Below are 23576 nucleotides of genomic sequence, written 5' to 3'. Positions count from 1 at the left end.
ATTTATGTGCTTGGATGCTACGTTCGGAGTCGACACTCCGTGAGCAGTCTGATGGGATAGGTGAGCCCCCCATCCTGTGAGGGATGCGTCTGTGGCTAGAGTGGCCTCCGCCGCGGGTGTGGCAAAGGGTTTCCCTCTTTCCAGGTTTTCCTTTGTCCACCACCGTAGCGAGAGAACCAAGGCCTGCGAGACCACCACTAGATCGTCCCATAGTCCGCTGGCCTGACACCACTGGCTGTTGAGCCACTCTTGCATAGGGCGCATGCGCAGGCGCGCGTGAGGTACCAAATAAATACACAACGCCATCATGCCTAGCAAGCGCATTGCTTTGCGTACCATCACCTCTCGACCGGTCACATATTGAGGGATCTGAAACAGCATGTTTTGGACCCTCTCATTGGAGGGGAAGACGAGGCCGTCCTTTGTTTGAATTAGAGCCCCTAGGAATTGTTTGACTTGGCTGGGGTCTAGGCTGGACTTCTTTTCGTTGATGTAGAAGCCCAACTGGAACAAAAGGTCTACAGTCTTTTGGGTATTGGAGAAGCATGTTTCGTAAGAATCCCCTGTTATGAGCCAGTCGTCGAGGTAAGGGTAAACTGGGATGGACAACCTGCGCAGGTGGGCCGCTGCCACTGCCAGTACCTTCGTGAATACCCTTGGTGCTGATGCTATGCCGAAGGGTAGCACTCTGAACTGGTAGTATTTGCCCTCTATCATGAACCGGAGGTATCTTCTGTGCGCTGGCAACATTAAAATATGAAAGTATGCATCTTTCATGTCCAATGTTGTCATGTAATCTCCCTGTGATAGCAGTGGGATCACTTCCTGTAAGGTCACCATACGAAACTTCTGGGGTTTGATAAACATGTTCGCTGGGCGCAGATCTAATACAGGGCGCATGGTTAGATCCTTTTTGGGTACAAGGAAGTACACTGAATAAATACCTTCCGTTACCTGAGATAGAGGCACGACCTCTATGGCTCCTTTTTCCAGCAGTTGTTGTACTTCTTGGAGAAGGATGGCAAGTTGTTCCGGTGTCATGCGTCGTCCCCTCGGGGGTCTGTATGTTGGGGAACTGTTGAATTCGATGCAGTATCCGTTGGCTACGGTGGAAAGTACCCAGCGGTCTGACGTTATTCCCTCCCATGCTGGAAGAAAGGATGTTATCCGGCCCCCGACCGGTGTTGCATGGGAGGGGACGCAAATCTTTGCGTCACTTGGTGTTGTTGGGGGCTTGGGAGCCTCTGGGGGTGGACCCCCGACCTCTCCCTTTGCCCCGGCGCTGGCCTCTTTGGCTGTACTGCCCACTATTGGTCTGGTAATTGGTGGCAGGGTACTGTTGCTGCTGATTCTGCTGTTGGCGTTGGCCACGAAAAAAGCGTTTGTTGCCATAGCCGCTTCTGGTAGTGGGCTTAGAGATCTGGTCAAGAGTTTTGATAGTATTGAACTCTTTTTTAGCCATCTCCAGAGCCTCATCCACCGCTTTCCCGAAGAGGTTTGAGTCTTCAACAGGTTTATTTAATAAAGACGCCTGTGTCTCCGGTTTGAACCCTGAGTTGCGCAGCCATACATGGCGTTTTAGGAGTATTCCCTGAACCAGGGAACGTCCCGCTGTTTCTGCAGCATCCAGAGAGTTCTTTACAATACTCTGGTTGACCTGGGTTCCTTCGCCAATAGTTGATAGCAGGCGTGTACATAGTGGTTCCGGCGCTTCTTCGGTGTCTTTGCGCAGTTTGGCCCACTGCGCGTCCGCGTAGCTAGCTAGCAAAGAATTGTTGTTCGCAATTCTTGCCGAAAAGGCAGCCGAGGATGTGACTCTCTTTGCAAGGGCATATAACCTCCTGCCCTCCTTGTCAGGTGGTGCCTCACTGGTGGACAGCGGCACCCCTGCCCTCTTCCTTGTATTGGTTACTACAAGGGAATCCGGAATGAAATGTCCCCTGAGGTACAGCGGGTCTGAGGGTGAAGGAGTGAAAAGTTTTTCAATTCTTGGATTAACTCCTCTGATTAGTGCGGGTGTGGATAGCGAAGGGATGATTCTTCTCTTCACTGAAGCGAGGAGGGGAATGGTCTGGCTGACTGGGGGTTTCTCCTTAATTACTCTTTCCACAAAGTCTATTTCAGGAGAGATCACCCCAGTGTCCAGTTCGAAATGTGCTGCTGCTCTGCGCAACAGGGCATTGAATGTGGGCTGATCGTCAATGGGAGACGTGTTTCTAACAGGTGAATTGTCAGGAGGATTTAGGTTCAGGACATCAGTGTCCGAATATACTGATGGGGATTGCCAGGGATGAGAAGGTCCTTCTTCTGGATTTTCTCCGAAGCCTTCTCCTACCATGTCTGGGCTGTCTTCCAGACCTTCCTCCTGGTTCTGTCCCTCTTCATCGTCCACAAATTCATCCTCCTCCTCCAAGTATTGTTCCTCACCAGTGAGGTCATACACATTATGGAAGTCTGAGGCTGTGTCCTGCTGGGGATTGACTAGTCTCGGATATTTGGCCCTGGGGTCCTCCTGAGGCCCTTCTCTTGTCCTCTTGGGAGTGGGAGGGTTCTGGGTCTTCATAAACCTCTCCATTCTCTCCATGCAGAGATGGAGCCTTTCCATGGTTTCATGGGGAACCCCTGAGCGGTCTAGCGGGGGAAAATTAGTGTCATCTAGCTGAAAACGGCTCTACCTCTCCCATAATGTCGAGGAAAGTGTCCCGTCGCCTTCCGAAAAGCCTTCCGGTGTGCTGGGGGTCCCCCCGACTGAAGGGGGTAGTCCCTGTCTTTCTTCGGGCTTTTTCGGCGTGTCTTTCGACCTCTGCGCAGCGCTCGACGTGTCTTTCGGCGTACGCTTCTGGGCGTCGGCTACAACGATCCTCGACAAGCTCTCTGCGACTCGTTTGTCAGCGGAGGGCTGTGGTTTTGACGTTACGGATGTCGATCGTTCTACGGCGGCGTGATAACGACCCCAAGGGAAAGGAAGGGGAAAAGGAAAGGCATTCTCAGAAAAGAACCAGAGATGTCCCACGACCCCACTCTCCCTACTGTATTTGGCCTGTGAGGCCAGGCCACGTGTTCGGCAACGCCGAAGGATCTCCTCCGCTCGTCCCCTCCGTCGAAGATCTTGCTCGGCGGAGACAGCTTCACACTGCGTCGAGGGAGGGATCGATATGTTATATATTAAATAGGAAAACGACCAAAGGTCGAGGAGATGGAATCTGCAATGTCTCTCAAGGAGCTCCGCGTAAAGGCGACCAGTAGCTGGGCGGAAAAAAACAATCTGAGGGACCTCGACGCGAGAGGGATTGTGCTTACAACGCACGTCACTATAGGGATAGTATTTCAGACACGCCTTGTCGACGTCCATTTTCGACTACGAAAAACAAGATGCAATACTCCGCAGTGACCACTGGATGTCGGACCTATGCACAGCATGTGATTCTAAGCAGATTAACAAACATCAGAAATATAGATATATATATATAGCATTTTCTGAAGCACGCTCACAGCTGGCTGGCATCGAGGCACTGTTACAGGATTTTTAAAAAAAATTAGTTGTGCAATTGTTTTTTGGTTTTAGTTGTGTATTTATAACGCGCTTAAATACCCAGAGGTTTCTAAGCGCGGACCCGGGGAATCGAACCTGTGTTGCTTCGTGTCGTCTTGCTTCCAAGGCGAGCATATTGCCGCTGAACTATCCTCCCGGGACACTATATATCACTGTTGCATTTAGAATAATTTAGGAGTAAGTCAAAGGAAAAGGTTGTTAGACCATACAAGAGAACACAAATATTTTTTTAAGCAGGCAATTACTTTCAGATCCCCCAATAAGTCATTCAGTGGAACAGGCTAAGCCAAAGTCAATGGCCAAAAGTCTATATGAGCTGAAGCACTTCTTTGCAGGTAAGTAAGAAAAGTCTTTACACAATGTTTTAGAAGTCTTTGAAGAAAAAGAAGAATCAATGTAGGCCCACAAGCTGTTAGACATGTGAGTAGTAAAAGATGCAAGCAACTGTACGGCAAGAGGCAAGTTCTCAGACTTTTACAGTACCTTTGTACTGAAGAAAAAGTGCAGCAGACGACTTCTGTTCCTGAGCAGCTCTGCAGATCTCACTGTTCTTGGGCCTCAGTCATGGGGACAAGAGGGAGGACTTCTGGGGACTCCTGCACTGCAATAGGACAGTTACCGCTCGCAACCGGCAATCTTCAAACAAGTGGCTGTTCAGTGTTTCAGCTCCTCGCGTCTACCGCAAATAGCAACACTGCAGTTCCTGGCTGTCGAGATGGGCTTTCCTTGCTTCTGGGGTCCTGCACTCTTGAGGGGGCTCAGGCTCGGTCAGTCCAGCTTCCTGGGAGTCCGGAGGATCTTCCTGGTGCTTTTGGCCAGCTTAAAAGCAATGCACACAATCTGGTGTTCCTCCCTTTGGCGTTTTGGTTCCCAGCAGCAACTCTGTGGAAAGTCAACCAGCTCCGAGAGAATGTCCAGGTGGCTTGCTTTGGAGTTGATTGGTCCCACCAACTCAAGGGGAGAAGTCATCCTTGCAGGGGCTTCTCTGTCGATACAAATTTGGAGTTTCAGCGAATCTTCACCGGGCAAACCAAAGGTCCAGGAGTTGCAGCAGGCCTCTTCAAGTTCTACTCCGGTTTCTTCGTCCAGTGGTCGACTACCTGCCAAGCCAAAAGCCTTGCCTTTTATTCAGTTCTCGCCCATTCATTACAGCCCAGCTGTCAAGCCACCCATTAGGGTGGCTGTTCTTGCCGGACAGTCAGCCGGCCAATCACTACAGAGTGCATTTGGGTCTCCTAGGAGACTAAGCACAATGAGTTTCAGGCACCTCCCTCACTTCCTGACCGCCCCAGACACCCTTGAGCCAGAGGCAGGCTTCACTCGTGAATCCCGCCAAAGGCAAGGCGAACAAAGGGACCAAACCGGATTTGGCGCGCAGAGTAAATCTCAAGAAGGACCTTTCCACAAAGAAATGGGGGGAAAAAAGAAGACCGGGCCATTTTGACAAAAAAGGCACCCTTGGGTGCTTTACTGCAGCTGCGAACGCAGCCCGTGGTAAATGCATACCACGGTAGTTAAAAGTAAACCTCTGCCACTGACCATTCGAGGAAAGGGTAACAAAATTGTTACAGGAGAAGCTAGACAAAGGGGATACTAAGTAACCCCTCCAGCACACTATTATAATGTAGTGTGTGCTGGGTCTATAAAGTTACAAAAGTAAAGTCAATTTCACTTTACTGTTCTGGGAAACCGTAGTTTATCCCAGAGAAGGTATTTAAAGCTTTGGGAAATCTGGAAGAGTTCCCTTTGTCACTGAACTGAAGGTGGTGCGTGACAATGTAAAAGATGATGCCTATGGAGTTTGTCAGACTCCACAACCAAAAGAAACAGGTTTCTCCTCCTAGCCCTGCTCAGCACACCAGCAAGCAACTATGTTACAACCTTGCCAATGTCATTTCACGGAGTAATCCTTTCCTCTCTACCAACTTTACGTCATCATTTCCTAACTGTACCCACAGTTCACTGTGCAAACTGCACTTCCATTGCCTACTTTTTCTCCTGCAGGCCGCCCTGGATGATGGGACCTTACTTTGGAGGGCAGTGGATCCCTGCTTGCTGCACCCAAGGCAGGAGTTCCTTACCATTCCATCCTCGTTGCCAGCCTTCTAAAAGATACCTGAAGCATCAAGGGTAAGTCATTTTAAGGTTCCTTCATTCAGTTACATCATCCATTAGATCTTAAAGAGGAACCCACAGGCTCCCATCAACCAGGATACATATATCCAAGTTCCTAGGTTGGAACGCCAGCATCCTCATGTTCTCTCACCGATACATTCTCACCTTCCAACACTCTGACCGCATGCATTCCAGACTATTTTGTATCCATCCAGCAAAGTACTTATCACGATTCTGTTCACATCAAACAACATATCAAAAGTTAAAAAAAACAGCGAGTAGCCCTCTTCCACTCACCCTCTTACCCCGTGATAAAAGGGACGCAAGTTTGGTCTTTTACACTTACCAGATCTTCCAATGCGGTGAAGATAGGTTTCTGCATTCCGAGGAAAATCAAAATTGATGACTACATTCACAGCCTGAATATCAATCCCTCGAGTGAATAGGTCTACAAAAAACAAGACAAACAGTTAGACTTGGCCATACTCTCTATGTATAAAGAAAAAAAGTTGTGAAGACAAGGCAGCTAAAATTAAGAGGTGGTGTTAATCAAGATTGTATGTAGTAGCCCTGTGGGAGACTACACCAGCTTTGAATAGAAAACCCGACTGTACTACACAAGATGGTAAAGTGAGCAGCCAGACTTATCTCAAGAGGGGTAAATGTGAGCTGTAGAGATTCGCAATGACAAGTATTCAAATAACATACTCAAGGTTTTCTAGTAAAATAATTATTTATTAATTTAAGTCAGTTTTGAAATGAGCCTTCTTTAGAAAGGGCAATATGCAACAATAAAATACACTTCAAAATACACCCCCTCAGCTTTAGTTGAAGTAAGTAGATATCCTTTTGGGATGTGTCACACACACACTCTTCCCACACCCTGAGGTGACTTCAATTGCTAGGACACTGTGGACATTGATATATCACTTTAACACAATGCAATACGGAGGTTGTGGAAAAAGAAAAATGTTAGGGAAGGAAACAAAGGTTAACAAGTTCTCTGAACAAGTGAGTACTTTACAATCCCCCGATGAAGTATAGGTTAACCCTTTCCCAGCGATACAAGTACCTTATGTACCACCTATGAGGGACAAATCAACACAGTCAAAGGGTCAGAAGAGTCTGCAGGGAGCCAGGACAGCCAATGTCAATTGAAAAAAGTCTACGGGAACTGAGGCACTTATTGTGGATACCACAAACCTCTTGCACAATGTTAGAATCACTGTTGGGCCACAAGTTGTAAGGCTTGCGAAAGCAAAGATGCAAGCAACTCTGCAAAAGGCAGCTACTGCAAGTCTCCAGTGAGACCAAGCAAGCTACAAACAAGAGCTAAATACCCCTTTTGTCAAGACAGTACCTTAGGTTGGAAGAAGAGGATCCAGCTGGCTTCTGTTCAGGTTGCAGTCCTGCAGTTCCTGGGCCTCAGTCGTGGAGAGAAGAGGGAGGACGTCTGGAGGACTCCTGCATTGCAGTGTAAAGGTAGTCTGCGATAATGGGTCTTTCCAAATCAGTGGCAAATAGCACCACTGCGGTTCTTGGACACCTTGTGGGATTCCTTTGCTTCTGGGGTCCAGAACTCTGAGGTGGCTCAGGGTTGCATCGTCCTGCTTCGGGAGGGTCATCAGGCTCTTCCTGGAGCTCAGGTCCGGCTTAAAGACGCACTCGTTCCTGGTGTTCCTGGCACCTGGCACTCTGTTCCAGCAGCAGCAAGGCAGTACAGCCAGCAGGGATAGGGGTTCCAGTAAAGTTAGTCTTGGAGTCAGTTGGTCCCACCAACCCTAGGGAAGAAGCCATCCGTTCCGGGCTTCTCTAGTCGATACGAAATTCAGAGCTTCAGCAATGCAGCAGGGCTTCACCAGGTAAACCAACAGTCCAGGAGGGTGCAGCAAGCTTCTCTTCAAGTTTTTCTTCAGTTCCTTCGTCTAGTGGTTGACTGCCTTCTGCATAAAGGAAAGGTCTCTTGGACAGGTTTCTCCCATTCATTCGCAGCCTAGCTTTCACTTAAACAGCAAGGTGGCTGTCCTCCAAGCATAGCCAGCCAACCAGCACTGGGTGCATTCAGGAAACTGTTGAGAATTCTCAGGAATGTGCCAATTCCCTTCTACCTTAGAGACCCCCCAGCTCTCTTTGCTGGACTTTAGGACTTTATCTCATGTATTTTTATTGTGATTTATTCTCTGTTTCTTTTGACTTTGAAGTCTGACACTCCATAGGCATCATCTTTACGTTGTGACACCGCACCTTCAGTGCAGAGGCACAGGGAAGTCTTCGATTTCCCAAAGGTTTAAATACCTTCTCTTGGTGAAACTACTGTTTCCAAGAGCAGTGAAGTGAAATTGTCTTTACCTACATTTTGTAACTTTCTAGCCCCAGCACACACTATCTTACCATAGGGTTCTGGAGGGGTTACTTCGTATCCCCTTTGTCTAGTTTCTCATGTAACATTTTTATGTTAACCTTTCTACAATTAATGGCTGGTGGCAGCGGTTTACTTTTTACTACCATTGTGTGTTTTTAACGCGCGCTGCGTTCGCAGCCACAGTAAAGCACCGATGGGTACCCATTTCGTCAAAATGGCCTGGTCTTTTTTCGCCATTTCTTGTTGGAAAGGTCCTTCTTGAGATTTACTATGCACGCCAAACCAAGTTTGGTCCCTTTGTTCGTTTTGTCTTTGGCAGGATTCCAGAGTGAAGCCCGCCTCTGGTTCCAGTATGTCTGGCAGGGGCAGGAAGCGAGGGAGGTGCCTGAAACTCCGTGCTTAATCCCCTTGGTTACAGGAATGCACGCAAAGGTGATTGGCTTTCCAGGAAGGACAGCCACCCTGCTGTGTGATTGACAGCATAGGCTGGAGTGAACCTGCATAAAAGGCGAGGCGACCACTGGACGAGACGCCTGCTGCAACTCCTGGAAGGACGGAGTTTCGGGCGCCTCCCTCCCGCCCTGCCACACACGCACCAAGGCATTTGAAGGACTTAAGAAAGCCCTTTGTCAAGCTACAGTCTTCAGGGCTCCTGACTACAACCAGTCCTTTATTGTACAAGGTGATGCCAGAGCCAGGTTTCAGCACTGAAGCCTGCCAAAGACAAATCGAACTAAGGGGTCAAACCTGGCTTGATGCGCAGAGTAAAACCCAAGAAAGACCTCACAAGCAAGAAATGGTGGAAGCAGAACAGGGCCATTTTGACAAAATGGCTACCCATGGGTGCAATACTGCAGCTGAGGATTCAGCCTGTGGTAAAAACGCACAATGGTAGGAAAATTAAACCATTGCAACCAGCCATTAAATGTAGTCAGGGTAACAAAACATGTTACATGAGTAGGTAGGAAAAGGGGCTACTAAGTATACCCCCCGCCCCCACCCCAGTACTTCCACATAACACGGGCTGTACTGGACCTGCAAAGGAAAAACAGGTAATTTAAGTCAATTTCACTTTACTACTTTTGGGAACAGTAGTTTACCCAAGATAAGGTATTTAAACCTGGTCAGGCAAGATTGTATGCAGTACCCTTTGGGTGCAGCACAACCACAACAACCCTGACCTCCTGGCAATAGGAACCCAAACTTGGTATGATCTCAAGAGGAGCCAATATGAGCTGTAAGGGAGTTACACAGTGACAATTATTCAAACTTACACACAAGATTACTTGAATAAACAATTATTAATTTAACAGTCAGTTTGAGTAAGCCTTCTTCAGAAGGGGCAATATAATAGTAACAAATACACCAAAATAGACTCAATATTTCTAAATCAGTAAATACCCTTTTGGGATGGCACACAGACACTTCCTACACCGTCAGGGAACTTTAGTAACTAGGACACTGTGGACATTAATATACCACTGTTTGCATTTACAACCAGACTTAAGAGTGTCAAAGAAAAAGATTATTAGAATAAAACAAGATACCTCACAAATATTCTGAAGAGGGCAAGTACTTTAGGTAACCGCCCAATGAAGAGTAAGTTAACCCCTTCCTGTAAGGAGGGCTAAACAGAGTCAGAGGGAAGAAGAGTTATTCAGAGAGCCAGGACAGGCCAAAGTCAATTGGACAAAAGTCAAGGTGAGCTGAAGCCATTCTTGCAGGTAGGTAAAAGTCACAATGTTTTAGAAGTCTTTGTAGAAAAGAAGAAATCAAAGCAGGGCCACAAGCTACTTAGGCTTGTGAGGTAAAGAAGCTGACAAAAACTCTACAGAAGCAACCAAGACAAGTCTCAAATGAGAACAAGTGAGGTTACACAACAAAAGGTAAGTTCTCTTAAACTTTACAGTACCTTTGGTTAGAAGTAAAGGGCTTTGGCTGGCTTCTGTTCCTGTGCAGCTCTGCAGATCCAGTGTTCCTAGGCCTCAGTCATGGGGACAAGAGGGAGGACGTCTGGAGGACACCTTCACTGCAATGGGAGGCGACAGTAAAGTCTTAACTTCTATTCAGTGGTACTTAACGGTTTCAGCTCCTTGTGTCCTAGTAAATAGCAACACTGCAGACTGTTGGCTGTCGAGATGGGCTTTCCTTGCATCTGGGGTCCAGCACTCTGTTGATGTGGCTAATGTTGTGTCAGTCCCGCTTCCTGGGAGTCCGCAGGATCTTCCTGGAGCTCTTGGCCAACTTAAAACAGGATCTACAGAGCTGTACAGGAACATAAGGTACTGTGGAGTCTAAGAACTTACCTCTTGCTGTGTGGCCTTACTTGCTCTCAGTTGAGACCGGTCTTGGTTACCTTGCAGAGTTGCTAATGCGTTGCCGCTCACAAGCCTCCCAACTTGTGGCCCTTCAAGTGTTCTATTTTCTACAAACATTTCTAAAAACATTGTGCAAGACATTTTACCTACCAACAGAGAAGCTCTTCAGCTCCCCTTGACATTGTGCATTTAACATTGGCTGTCCTGGCTCCCTGAGATACTCCTCTTTACCTCCGACGTTGTGCTTTTGTCTTTCCCCCAGGAAAGGATTTAGCTTAATCTGCTTTGGAAGGTTTTTTAAAGTACTTACCAGTTTGATGTTAACCTTTGTTTTATTCCTCCATGCTATCTTTTGCACCAAACTCAGTACTGCTCTAAATGTACCAGTGATCAATGTCTACAGTGTCCTAGCTATTTAAGTCACCTGTGGGTGTAGGGAGTGTTTGTGCCATCCCCAATTGGCATCTGATTTAGAGCAACAGTGTGTTTCGAAGTATATTTAAGGGTTACATGTTTTGCTCCCTTTCTGAAGAAGGCTTATATAACTGACTGTGAAATAAATGAATGACATGCATTAGTTATCGTAATAGCACTTCTGAGGATTGGATCTGCTTAGATTCACATGCTGTGCATATAGTCCGACATCTAGTGGTAACCGCAGAGTATTGCATCTTGTCTGAGGATCGAAAGGGGACTTCGACAGGAGCGTGCCTGTAACACCATCCCCAACGTGACGTGTAGTATACCCAAGATCCCCAAAGCGTCGAGGTCACTTCGATTGTATTTTTTCTGCCATGAGGGAGCCTAATGACTATAGTGAGTGAGTATATAAAAGAGAAAGTAGTAAGACATCCATGTTCCTTCCACCCGAGCGGGAAGGAAGGAAGGGTGGGTGGGCGCATGTGAATCTAAGCAGATACAATAATCAGAAATGCTATTGCCGTAAGAAATGCATGTCTTCTGATGCTTGTTAATCTGCTTAGAATCACATGCTGTGTATAGACTAGCAAGCAGAACCCGGAGATGGAGGTGGGTTGTGAAGAAACAGTAGTGAAAGTATGTCTTAGTACCTGAGAAACAGATCTGGAATGAGTGTCTAGACAATAGTGTTTTGTAAAGGTGTGTACAGAACTCCAGGTTGCTGCTTTGCAAATGGACTCTAGGGGAGCCTTTGCAATGAATGCTATAGAAGCCCCAGTGCCTCGAGTAGTGTGTGCTCTAGGATTGAAGGGCAGTTCTCTTTTAGCAAGAGTGTAAGAGTGTGATGTAGTTGACAATCCACCTTGAGATGGCTGATTTAGAGACAGGCTCACCTTCTCTACCAGCTGCCACTGAAACGAAAAACTGGTTTGTCTTTCTTAATGGTCTAGTTCTTTCAGGTAAAACACGACTGCCCTGTCCACATCTAATGTGTGTAGGCTTCTTTCAGCCAAGTTAGTGGGGTTCTGGAAGAACGTAGGCAGTTCGGTTGATTGGTTCACATGAAACATGGAAATAAATGCAGGCGCAAATCGAGGGCGAGTGCGCAGAAACACCATCTCTGTTGACTGTTAACGAAAGGGCCTAGAATGAAAGGGCCTGTAGTTCACTAACTATTCTAATAGAAGTGATAGCAACTAGGAAGGCTGTCTTATAAGCAATATTCTTGAGACTTGCCTTATGCATAGGCTCAAAAGGAGACCACATAATTCTAGTTCTAGTCAATACCACATTTAGGTCCCATCCAGGAGCCGGTTAGAAATGAAATGGTGGGTGTGGGGGGTTGAATCCTATGAATGCCTTTATAACCGGTATTTTGCCACTGTTCTGGAGAATTCTCAGAATATGCCAATTCCCTCTACCTTAGAGACCCCCAGCAACTTTGCTGGATTTTGGGGACTTGATTTTTTAACCTGGAGAGAGATACCCCCCCCACACTCAGTTTGTTTGTGATTTTGAACTCTTTCTTTTGGTTATGGAGCCTGAAAAACTCCATAGGCATCTTTTACATAGGCATCACTGCAGTGCGGTGGCCCAGGGAAGTCTTCCAGATTTCCCCAAGGTTTAAATTCCTTCTCTGGGATAGACTACCGTTTCCCATAGCAGTAACGTGAAATTGACTTTACTTACACATGTGGCTTTCTAGACCCAGCATGCACTATCTTACAATAGAGTGATGGAGGGGTTACTGGGTATCCCCTTTGTCTAGCTTCTCATGTAACATTTTTATATTACCCTCTCCTTGATAGATGGCTGGTGGCAATGGTTTACATTTACCGCAGGCTGCGTACGCAGCTGCAATAAAGCACCCAACTGTGCCATTTTTGTCGAAATGGCCACAGTATTTTTTCGCCATTTCTTTGTGGAAAGGTCCTTCTTGAGATTCACTCTGCGCGCAAAACCAGGTTGGGTCCCTTTGTTCGCTTTGCCTTTGGTGGGATACAGGGTGTCTGGTGGGGGCGAGAAGTGAGCGAGGTGCACAACCCTACCTGTGCTTAGTCTCCTAGGAGAACCAAATGCACTCTGTGGTAATTGGCCGGCTGACTGTCTGGCAAGGAAAGCCACCCTGATGGGTGACTGACAGCTAGGCTGGCCTGAATGGGAGAAACCTGAATAAAAGGTGAGGCTTTTGGCTTGGAAGGCAGAGTCGGCCACTGGACGAAGGAACCGATGAACTTCAAGTGGATGCCTGCTGCAACTTCTGGACCGTTGGTTTGCCCGGTGAAGCCCTGCTGCTGTACTTAAACTCCAAATCCGTATCGACAGAGAAGCCCCTGCAAGGACGACTTCTCCCCTTGAGTTGGTGGGACCAATCAACTCGAAAGTAAGCTACCTGGACATCTTCTCAGAGTTGGTTGAATTTCCACCGAGTTGCTGCTGGAAACCGAATAGCCAGGGAGAGGAACACCAGATTGTGTGCGTTGGTTTTAAGTTGGCCAAGAGCTTCAGGAAGATCCTCTGGACTCCAAAGAAGCAGGACTGACCGAGCCTGAGCCCTCTCAGAGTGTGGGACCCCAGAAGCAAGGAAAGTCCACCTCGACAGCCAGAGCCAGGAACCACGGTGTTGCTATTTGCAGTAGTCGCGAGGAGCTGAAACACCGAAGTGCCACTTGTTTGAAGATTGCTGGTTGCGAGCGGGGACCGTCCCATAGCAGTGCAGGGGTCCCCAGAACTCCTTCCTCTTGTCCCCACGACTGAGGCCCAGGAAGAGCAAGATCTGCAGAGCTGAACAGGAGTCATCTGCTGCACTTTTTCTTCAATCCAAAGGTACTATAAAGTCTGAGAGAACTTATCTCTCATTGTAGAGTTGCTTGCATCTTCTACTTCTCACATATCTAACAGCTCGTGGCCCTACATGGATTCTTCTTTTCTTCAAGGCTTCCAAAACATTGTGCAAAGACTTTTTCTACTTGCCTATCAGAAGTGCTTCAGCTCATATAGACTTTTGCCCATTGACTTTGGCTTAGCCTGTTATACTGAATGACTGCTTAGGGGATTCAAAAGTATTAGCCTGCTTAAGAACATTTGTGATCTCTTGTGTGGTCCAATAACCTTTTCCTTTCACCAACTCCCAAGAATGTTGTAAATGCTACAGTAAGATATTAATGTCCCCAGCACCTCAGCTATTGAAGTCATCCGAGGGTGTAGGTTGTGACTGTGGGCCATCCCAAAAGGGTCTTTACTGGTTTAGAACTTAAGAGTGCGTATTCTGAAGTGTACTTTAGTGTTACTGTTATATTGCTCCCTTCTGAAGATGGATTATTCTGACAAACCAATAATTGTTTACTCAAGAAACCTTGTAAGTGTTTATTTGAACACTTGTCACTGTGAATCTCCAACTCCTACAGCTCAAATTGACCCCTCTTGAGATAAGCCTGGCTGCTCAACATGCTACCAACCTGTGTAGTACAGACTTATACCAAAGGTTGGGTTCTTATTGCCAGGAGGTCAGGGTTGTTGTAGTGCGTTCAAAGGGTACTTGTTAGGCCAGGTATAGGCAACCCAACCTTTGGTATAAGCTTGTACTAGAAGGTTTTGGTAGCGTTTTGAGCCGCCAGGCTCATCTCAAGAGGGAAAATGTGAGCTATAGTGGAGTTACAAAGATTCAGAGCTACAGGTATTCAAACAAACTCTTACAATCAAGGTTCATAAACAATAATGTATTCATCAGTCAGTTAAAAAGCCTTCTTCAGAAGTGAGCAATAAAACAGTATCCCAAATATACTTCAATACTGTACACTCAGTTTCTGGATCAGACCAGGCCCTTTTGGGGTGGACCACAGACACAACCTACACCCACAGGTGACTTCAGTAACAAAGGTGCTGGGGACATTAATACTTTACTGTTGACATTCAGAATACCCTTTAGAAAGTAAGTAAATGGCAAGGGTTATTAGAATACAAGAATTTACAAATATTCCTAAGCAGGGCAAATACTTTCAGATAGCACATAAAAAGAGTCATTCAATTCAATAGGCTAAGCCAATGTCAATAGGCCAAAGTCTTTGTAAAGGATGCAGCACTTCAGGTAAGTAAATGTAAAGGTCTTTGCACAAGTTCTTAGGAGTCTCTGGTAAAGTGTAGTGGTCGAGTGTAGGGCCGCAAGCTGAATTAGACTTGTGAGTTGCAGAAGTTACAAGCACTTCACACAGTAAGCAGTAAGTTCTCTTAGGCTAGCTTTACAGTACCTTAATAAAGAAGATTAAGATGCAGCTGAAGACTTCTCTTCCTGTACAGCTCTGCAGATCTCACAGTTCCTGGGCCTCAGTCGTGGGGACAAGAGGGAGGACGTCGGGGGACTCCCGCACTGTATTGGCACCGTCAAAGCCGTCAACCAGCAAGCTTTACTTTCAGTGGCTGTTTCGCGTTTCAGCTCCTTGCAGTACAGCAAATAGCAATAAGCGCGGTTCCTGGCTGTCAAGGTGGACTTTCCTCACATCTGAGGTCCCGCACTCAACTGAGGGAGGGTCAGGCTTGGTCAGTCCTTCTTCGTGGGAGTCAGGAGGATCTTCCAAAAGCTTCAGGCCAGCTTACAAGCAACACACAATCTGGTGTCCCTCTCCCTGACTCTACGGTTTCCTGCAGCAACTCTGAGGAAATTCCACCAGCTCCAAGATGGGTGGCCAGGTGGCTAACTTGGGAGTTAATTGGTTCCACCAACTCAAAGTGAGAAGTCGTCCTTGCAGGGCTTCTCTGGCGATGCAAACTTGGCGATTCGGATCTGTAGCAGGGCTTCACCGGGCAAGCAAACGGTCTAGGAGTTGCAGCAGTCCTCTTCAAGCTCTTCTTCGGTTCCTTCGTCCAGTGTTCGACTCTGCCTTCCAAGCCAAGAGACTTTCCTTTTTGTTCAGTTCTCTCCCATTCATTCCAGCCCAGCTGCCATTCACCCAGAAGGGTGGCTGTCCTTGCTGGATAGTCAGCCAGCCAATCGTCGCAGAGTGCATTTGGGTCTCCTAGGAGACTAAGCACAGGTAGTTTCGGGGACCTCCCTCACTTCCTGCCTACCCCAGACACTCTGGAGCCAGAGGCAGGTTTCACTCCTGAAGCCCGCCAAAGGTAAATAAACAGAGATCAAACTTGGTTTGGCATGCAGAGAAAAACTAGAGTAGGACCTTTTCAAAGAAGTGGCGAAAAAAAGGAGACCAGGGACCATTTTAACAAAGGAGGCTCTGCGCCATTTTGAAAAACTTGGCGCCCGCGATTAAATGTTACAGGAGCTGCGAACAGTTCGCGGTCGGGGTAAATCATGGTAGCTCATTGCAAAACCACTGCCACCAGCCACTCTGAGAGGAAAGGATAACATAAGATGTTACACGAGCATTTAGACATTAAGTAACCCCTCCAGCACTCTATTGTAATATTGGGTGTGCTGGGTCTAGCAAGTACAAGTCAATTTCACTCTACTGCTCTGGGAAACAATAGTTTATCCCAGAGAAGGTATTTAAACCTTGGGAAATCTGAAAGTCTTCCGTGTCACTGCACTAAAAGGTGCTTTGTGACACAAATGTAAAAGATGATGCCTATGCAGTTTGTTAGACTCAATAACCAAAATGAAACCATGTATTTTATGTGATGTTTATACACGAGCGGGAAAAAGGGTCTCACTCTCTCCAGGTTAAAAAAAAAAAAATAAGTCATCAAAATCCAGCAAGTTGCTGGGGGTCTCTAAGGTAGAGGGAATTGGCACATTTTTGAGAATTCTCCCTAACAGTACTGCATACAATCTTGCCCAACAGTCATCGCTAACCTCTACGTCACACTCAGCGGCTGTGATGGCGGGGGAATTACTCTCGGCCTGCGACATACCGTAGGCAGCCTACTGCTTCAAACGGTGCTCCTTAATAGTTTTGGGACGGAGGAGCTTACAGGCCAGACAGGACGCCTCTTTGTGATCGAGGGGAAGACAATTCTTGCACCGGCGGTGCTGGTCTTTCCACTGATGTTTTGCCTTACAAAAAGGACAAAATCTAAATGAGTCCTGTCCATAGCGCAGGATTGTGATAGCAACGACAAACCCAAGGGAACAAAGAGGGGAAAAGGAAAGTCATTTTGAAAAGAACATGGCCACCGCAACCCCACTCTCCCTACTTTACAGGCTGGCCAGAAGGCCTGGCTTCGTGGTCGTCGGTGCCGACTGGATCAACAGCCATATAAGTTCCATAGCCAGCTGTCTTCGGCAGTGGCACATGAATCAACCGTCGAGAGGCGTGACAATGAGAACAAAAGACTTAAGGTCGGGAATATTACAATAACGTAATGTCTTATGAAGAGCTCCGCATTAGGGCGACCAGTTAGCTGGGTGGAAAAAAACATCTGAGGGACCTCGACGCTTGAGGGTTGTTGGGTACACTACTTGTCACATTAGGGATAGTGTTACAGGCACGCCCATGCCAACGTCTCCTTTCAATCCTCTAAAGACAAGCTGCAATACTCTACGGTTACCACTGGATGTCGGACTATATGCACAGCATGTGATTCAAAGCAGATTAACAAGCATCAGAAAAGTGTTTATTTGGATAACTGTATTGTGAAGCTCTGTGTCACAACATTACTGCTCACACTGACCCCTCTTGAGATAAGCCTGGCTGCTCAGCCACACTACCAATCTGTGTAGTTCAGACTTACACCAAATGTTAGGTCCCCATTGCCAGGAGGTCAGGGTCATTGTAGTGCACCCAAAGGATACTGCATACAATCTTGCCTAACACCGACTACTTGCACTTGAGGAACGAGATCAGAAGAAAGGGTTTGGAGGGGAACTCGAAAACGGGATAGGCACTGGGAGAACAACAAGTTACTCTTACCTGGTAACGTTCTTTCGAAGGGATGGTCCGACGATGTATTCCAGATCTATGACAGTAATCACCGCAGCACAGATGTGGTGATTACTGTCAGATATGGAAAACGCCAGAGGACCCAATCCCCTCGAAGAGACATTATCAGATCTACTATAAGGGACTGTTTTTGTTTCATCTTTCACCCCATTTCGTTAACTTGTCGATCAATAAATGTTTGTGAAGCCTTCTTCCGGAGTTCAGCGTTTTGTACATCCGGTGTTGACATCGGTCCAACTACGCCACCAAATTAAAGTCCAAATTCAATCTGCAGGGTAATCAATTAAGGTGGATTGGCTTCTGTACCCCTGACCTTCAGACAGTCATGCCATTGAGTAGATATCTAGACATCTTTGCATTCTAGAGTGGGCTCTTTGCCCTAGCTCTTGCATATCAAGCAGTTACCTGTTCTCCATTCGGTATATACCATAACAAACTTATTTCTGCATGAGAAACGTTTTCAGAACCATGTAACTGTTGATTGGTTAAGACCAGCTAGACTCACCTGTACAGACCAGATTCCGACACAGACCATTTCGGAAATCATGGAACACACGATTTCTGTATTCCTGGAAAGCAAAGGCATTTAATTTAAAATCTTGGTCGCAGAAAAAAAATTGCTTTCAATAATTGTTCATCCCTCACAAAGCAGTAACACATCAAATGAGATATACAGCCTTTACAATGTTTTTAAAAACTGTTTCATCTTCTAAATACTTTCCAGCAGAAAAAAAGTTCCCATATTAATAATTGCCAACATTTTTGTGAACATTTTTCAGACTACGGTTGTCATCTGTTTTGTGCGTGGCTTTAAGACTTTAAAGAGAAAGTGACATCAGAAGAGGAAATGCAGTCTGCAGACCTATTATAGCAGCAAAGGGGCATGTTAAATGTTCCATTTTCTTTTACATTACACCAATAGCTATATGTACCTACTAATCGTGCCCATTACAGAGATTTCAGTTGTATGCTTAATACCCTCTCCAAGTGAGACCCTCAGGACTTTTTGCAGGACTTCAGGGTCTTTTTTTTCTATCCTGAATGAGAGGAGCCCTTTTTCCCTCATTCATTATTTGCTCTGACTTTTGGAACGCTTTTTGTTTTACCACTCTGCTTTCCTCCATATCTCTTAAAAGACATCTGTATTACAGTTTTACAGCACACAGCACCCTTTGTGCAGTGTAGCTGGGAACCCTTTTTATGTCTTATATCCTTAGCACTACTGTTCTTAAGGCAAGAGGAATGCTTTGTATCCTTCCTAAAATGTATAGGTGAGAGATTAGCACACACTACTTTATGTGGATTGCTAAATGGATACCTAGTATCCCCTTCTCTTTGCTCCTGTGACTTTCTAGTTATGGCTGGTGAAGTGGACGTGTTCTATCAACAATGGTCCTATGTTTTACCACAGACTATTGTTAGTTATGATTTTTAGATCAATGCCGAATCTTCCTGACCTGTGTCAACCCAAGAACTTTGTCCCTATACCTCAGTGAGTGGGAACCTTTTTCCACACTCAGTCTTACTCTTTATGGGTGTCATTTTTTAGACTCTCCATATTGTCTTTTTAATTGTATCCTCTGACAACTTTTGGAACATACCGTCTATTGTTGCTGGGTTGCCCTTGGGGCTCCCCTTTTAACTTTCTCTGGCTAACGTTGAGAGAACTACACTTCCCAAGCGTAGAAAGTATCTTTGGATCCCCTTTACATTTTATTCGGTGAGACTAGAACCCCGCAACCATATGTGAAGTGCTGGGGAGATACTGAGTATCCCCTTTCTCGTTATTACTGTGACATTTGTTACAAGTACAAACTTCGCTTTAATGGCTGGTGGCAGTAACCCTTTTCTAAGTTGGTGCACCTTTACTGTGGGCTGTTTCCAGAGTCCTGGTAAAGGCACCCATGCTCATTTTACCAAAATGAGCCCAGTCTCTTTTCGGCATTTTCACGTTCCTTGTCCTTTGTTCCTTCTCCTGATATCCAGGGCAGGAAATTCCTTTGTCTTAACTTCCCCTTCCAGGCTCCAGAGTGTCTGCGAAGGCAGGAAGAGAGAGGAGTCCAAAACTCTGCAGTCCTTTGTCTTCCAGCAAGACTGCGAGAATCTAGTTTAAACAGGAAGGCTGGCTGTCCTGAAAAGACTGCCAAACCGCCTCACCCCTACCCCCCAAAGGATGAATGTGTTAGGGAGTAGTATCATTTCTGTGCTAATTCCCTTCAACCTTAGAGACACCCAGCTCTTTTGCTGGGCTTATGATTTTTTCTCCATAGCGAGTGAGACCTTTTTCTCACTCCCAGATGTGTTTTTCCGGACTGGGATTTTTGTGTTTTACGGAGTCCGACAAACTCCATAGGCATCTGCTTTTTAATTCGAAAACGGGGTCAGCACAGCTGCAGGGCTTCACCAGGCACTTTGCGGTCCAGGAGGGTGCTGCTGGCGTCTTCTCTTGTCTTCTGCTTCAGATGTTGTCCTCCAGTGGCCGACTCTGCTCTTAGTTCCAAAATACCTTGCCAATATGCAAGTTTCCATTCATTCACAGCCCTAGACTGTCAATCAGAAAGCAGGGTGACTGTCCACAGGACAGCCAGCCGGCCAATTGAACTGGTTTCACGCAGGCACACCGAAAGACAAAGGACAGGAAAGTTTCGGGATCCTTCCTCACTTCCTGCCTTTCCAGACACACTGGAGCCTGGGCAGGCTTCAAGGCTGAAGCCTGCCAAAGGCGAAACACAAAGGACTCAAACCTGATTCAGAGTAAAAGCCCAGAAGAAACTGACAAGAAATGGCGAAATAAGACAAGGGCCATTTTGTGAAAATGGTCAACCTTGGGTGTTGTACTGCAGGGTAGGCATCAGCCTGCAGATGCAGGTCACCAGGTAGTAAAAAAGAAACCACTGCCACCAGCCGTTCAAGTGAGTTAGTGTAACAAAATGTTACAGGAGGAATGGGTTAAAGAAGTTACCATGTAACCCCGCCCTCCCGCCCCTCAACACTCCACATAGGGTGGTGTGTGCTGGACCCACAAAAGAAAGACAAGGATCATCTTACTCCTCTTGGGAACAGTAGTTGGACAGATGTATAGAAGGCAAACCTATATTTACACTCAGGAGGTCCAGGCAAGCTCGATAACTGAAGATGGGTCTGATGAGCAGGATTGGAGATGGCTGGCCCTATCCTTAAAAGAGGAGATTAGTAATTTAAAACAGCTCAGAAAACCACTCTAGCAAGGATTCACAATTTGAAATTGCTCAGTTGGAATTCCAGATGCTGTTACCATCTCCTTAATGAGAAACTATGAATGAGCTGTTAACTTTGGATTTAATTCTTCTGCAGGAAACTTGGGAAACTACAAAGTTGGGTTGGGAGGGGTTTGCAGTGGATGAAATTTGTGCGGTGAGGGGGGTCGACCGAAGGGGGGCTTGATTACAGCCTCAAAGGATATTCAGTCCACTGTGAAAACAGGGGGCTGGAATAATGGGCAGGATTTCTTATTAACCACCTTTAAGGTGGATGTGGGGGTGTATTCATACCCTCTGTTGATCGTAAATGTTTATTGGAATGCAAATGTGTTGTCTGACCTGCAGTTGGAAAATGATTTAATTGGTTTAGGACCTAAAATAGAGTTCTGGTGTAATGAAAATAAAGGGGGTCAGATAACAGTTGCAGGTGATTAAACGCTGACTGCTTGTAGGACAGGTCGGTTGGTGACGCTCTGTATCTCAATAGGGCCATTCCTCCTCTATGGGTGGTAATGCGAAGCCAAGGGGTGCACTTTGGTTAAACTTTGGTGATTTATGGGGCTCGAACTGATACACAATGATCATTTCACCTGTAAGGAAAGGGGTTGCTCTTCTATAATTGATTATATTTTTCTTTCAGCAAAATTGAGCAATTGTCTGGTAAAATTTGAAGTAAAGGAGGTTTTAGAGTGATCATTGTATGGTAATCCTGGAGATTGAAACTAAGATCATGCAAGGAAAAAACAAGGTGTATAATGGGGGACTTCTGATAAATCCCTCAGGGAACAGAATCAAGTGGTCTTACAAGACAACTCAGAGGTTTACTACAACTATGATACGCGAATATGAGTAAACCCCGTTAAACCAGCGTATGTTTATGTTCTCTACGAAAAACTTTGAGCAGAATATTGGTAATAGAATGCAGAGGTTGAAAGATCAGCTACCAACCAGGGGACGTTTAAGTTCCTGAAACATTGTGTGGACTATGAGGTTCATGAGCGAAAAATTTGCTTACAAAAGGAGGTGCAGAGAATTCGTAAACAATGTGGCTTTGATTCCAAATCTCTTTTAAAAAACTCTAACAGTCATACAAGAATTGGTTGATTAGCCATCGTAGTATTGCCATTCAACTTGACGGGGAAAAAATGTTGAGGGCTCTGAGGGGCGCATCTTCATCAAATTTTTGGCAGTTGATAAATAACGTAGACTGCACCCAGGTGGATTTAGTGGTTAATCCAATTCCCGAAGAGGTATGGGTAGGCCACTTTGAGTTTATATGGTGTAGGAAAGCAGACTTGTGCTGTCTGGTGTGATCGATTCAGCCTAGCCCATTAAATGCTCTGTTGAATTGGTAAAAGGTTTGATAATCAAATCTAAGAACTCTGGTGCGCCAGGCTTAAATAATCTCACCAACAAAGTTTTGAAATCAAACCCTCTGTACTGGGCAAGAATATTATGTATTTTATTTAATGATGTGTTCTTAACTAAAACCATTCCTCAGTCTTTGAGTGTTTCAATTGTTCTCCCAATTTTAAAAAGGGTTCTTGTATGTCCCCCACAAGTTATAGACCCATCGCCATTGCAGACTGAGAATCCAAGATGTTTGCCTCCTTGGTGCTAGTATATACACACACAACTGGATTTCTAACACTCAAATTTTGAACTATAAATAAATAGGATAAAAAAAACGTGCGGTACGGATTGTGGAGGGCTCGTCCTTAGATGTATACAAAGTAAAGCCATGATAAAGGGAACAAGACAGACTTTTGGTTGCATCGATGGACCAAAGCATGGCCTTCGACTTGGTCGATAGGCCCACCTTATGGAACAAACTAAAAGCTTCGGGAATGCCGAAACATCTTTTGGAAATTGTGATTCCGTTGTATATGGACACTAAGTTGGTAATAAAACTGGAATCTGAGGGTGTGTTGTCTTCGCAGATGGAAACCAAGAATGGTCTCCATCAAGGCTGCATGTTGGCACCTAGTATCTTCAATTTATATCTTAGTGGAGCAGAAGCAGCGTTTTCCAATAAGGGTCACGTTTCTCCTAAACTGAATGTCTTCATATCGTGGCTCGCGTATGCAGACTATTTCCTTTTGCTTGACAATACAAAGGTGGGTCTGCAACGTCTCAAAAGAGTTCGAGCAATTTATAAAATCAACTTCATCTAAAAATAAATGCTACAAAAACAATCATCTGTATGGGGAAACTAAGAGGCAATATTCCTATACCTGGTTTTGCGAAGGGAAACATATCAAGTCGCAAAAAGTTTACAAATATTTGGGGTACTGTTTTTCAGGTGCCGATTCTGCTCCATTAATTAAAAATCATTTAAGGTAAAAGCGGACGGAAGTGGCATTAAGGCAGATGAGACTGTTAGAGAGAACATTTGGAAAGTTCTCAATGAAACCGATAAAGGAGTTTTACACCAAGAAAGTTGTACCAAGGTTAATTTATGGATTAGAACTGTTTGCAACTGAATTTATGGAATATATGAAGGTTTTGGAAGGTATCCTATGGCGGGGCATTCTGTTTTTCTTGCCTACATTTATACCAATTGAGATCTTACGGTATGAATTCGGTCTGCAGTCTCTTTGCTCACTGGTAATTAAAAAGAGGCTCCTTTGGAGAAAGTATGTATGGTGATATTAATTTGTACATGCATGCAGGTAG

General features: G+C 45.7%; 1 protein-coding gene across 7 annotated transcripts in view; it reads right to left on the bottom strand.

Moving 5' to 3' along the window:
- LOC138532030 (probable ATP-dependent RNA helicase ddx6) overlaps positions 1–23576 on the bottom strand; it is a 254087-nt gene that overhangs the window by 55114 nt on the left and 175397 nt on the right. For all 7 annotated transcript variants that reach the window (XM_069641032.1, XM_069641033.1, XM_069641038.1 and 4 more), the window contains 2 exons: positions 18167–18230; positions 6015–6116 (listed from right to left, as the gene is read on the bottom strand). In XM_069641032.1, coding sequence (XP_069497133.1) covers positions 6015–6116; positions 18167–18230 — 166 coding nt within the window. The remainder of the gene's footprint in view (positions 1–6014; positions 6117–18166; positions 18231–23576) is intronic.

Source organism: Ambystoma mexicanum, chromosome 1q (genome assembly GCF_040938575.1).
Source record: "Ambystoma mexicanum isolate Mex_15411 chromosome 1q, UKY_AmexF1_1, whole genome shotgun sequence".
Lineage (NCBI taxonomy): Eukaryota > Metazoa > Chordata > Amphibia > Caudata > Ambystomatidae > Ambystoma > Ambystoma mexicanum.
This window is presented reverse-complemented; position numbering and strand designations above follow the sequence as displayed.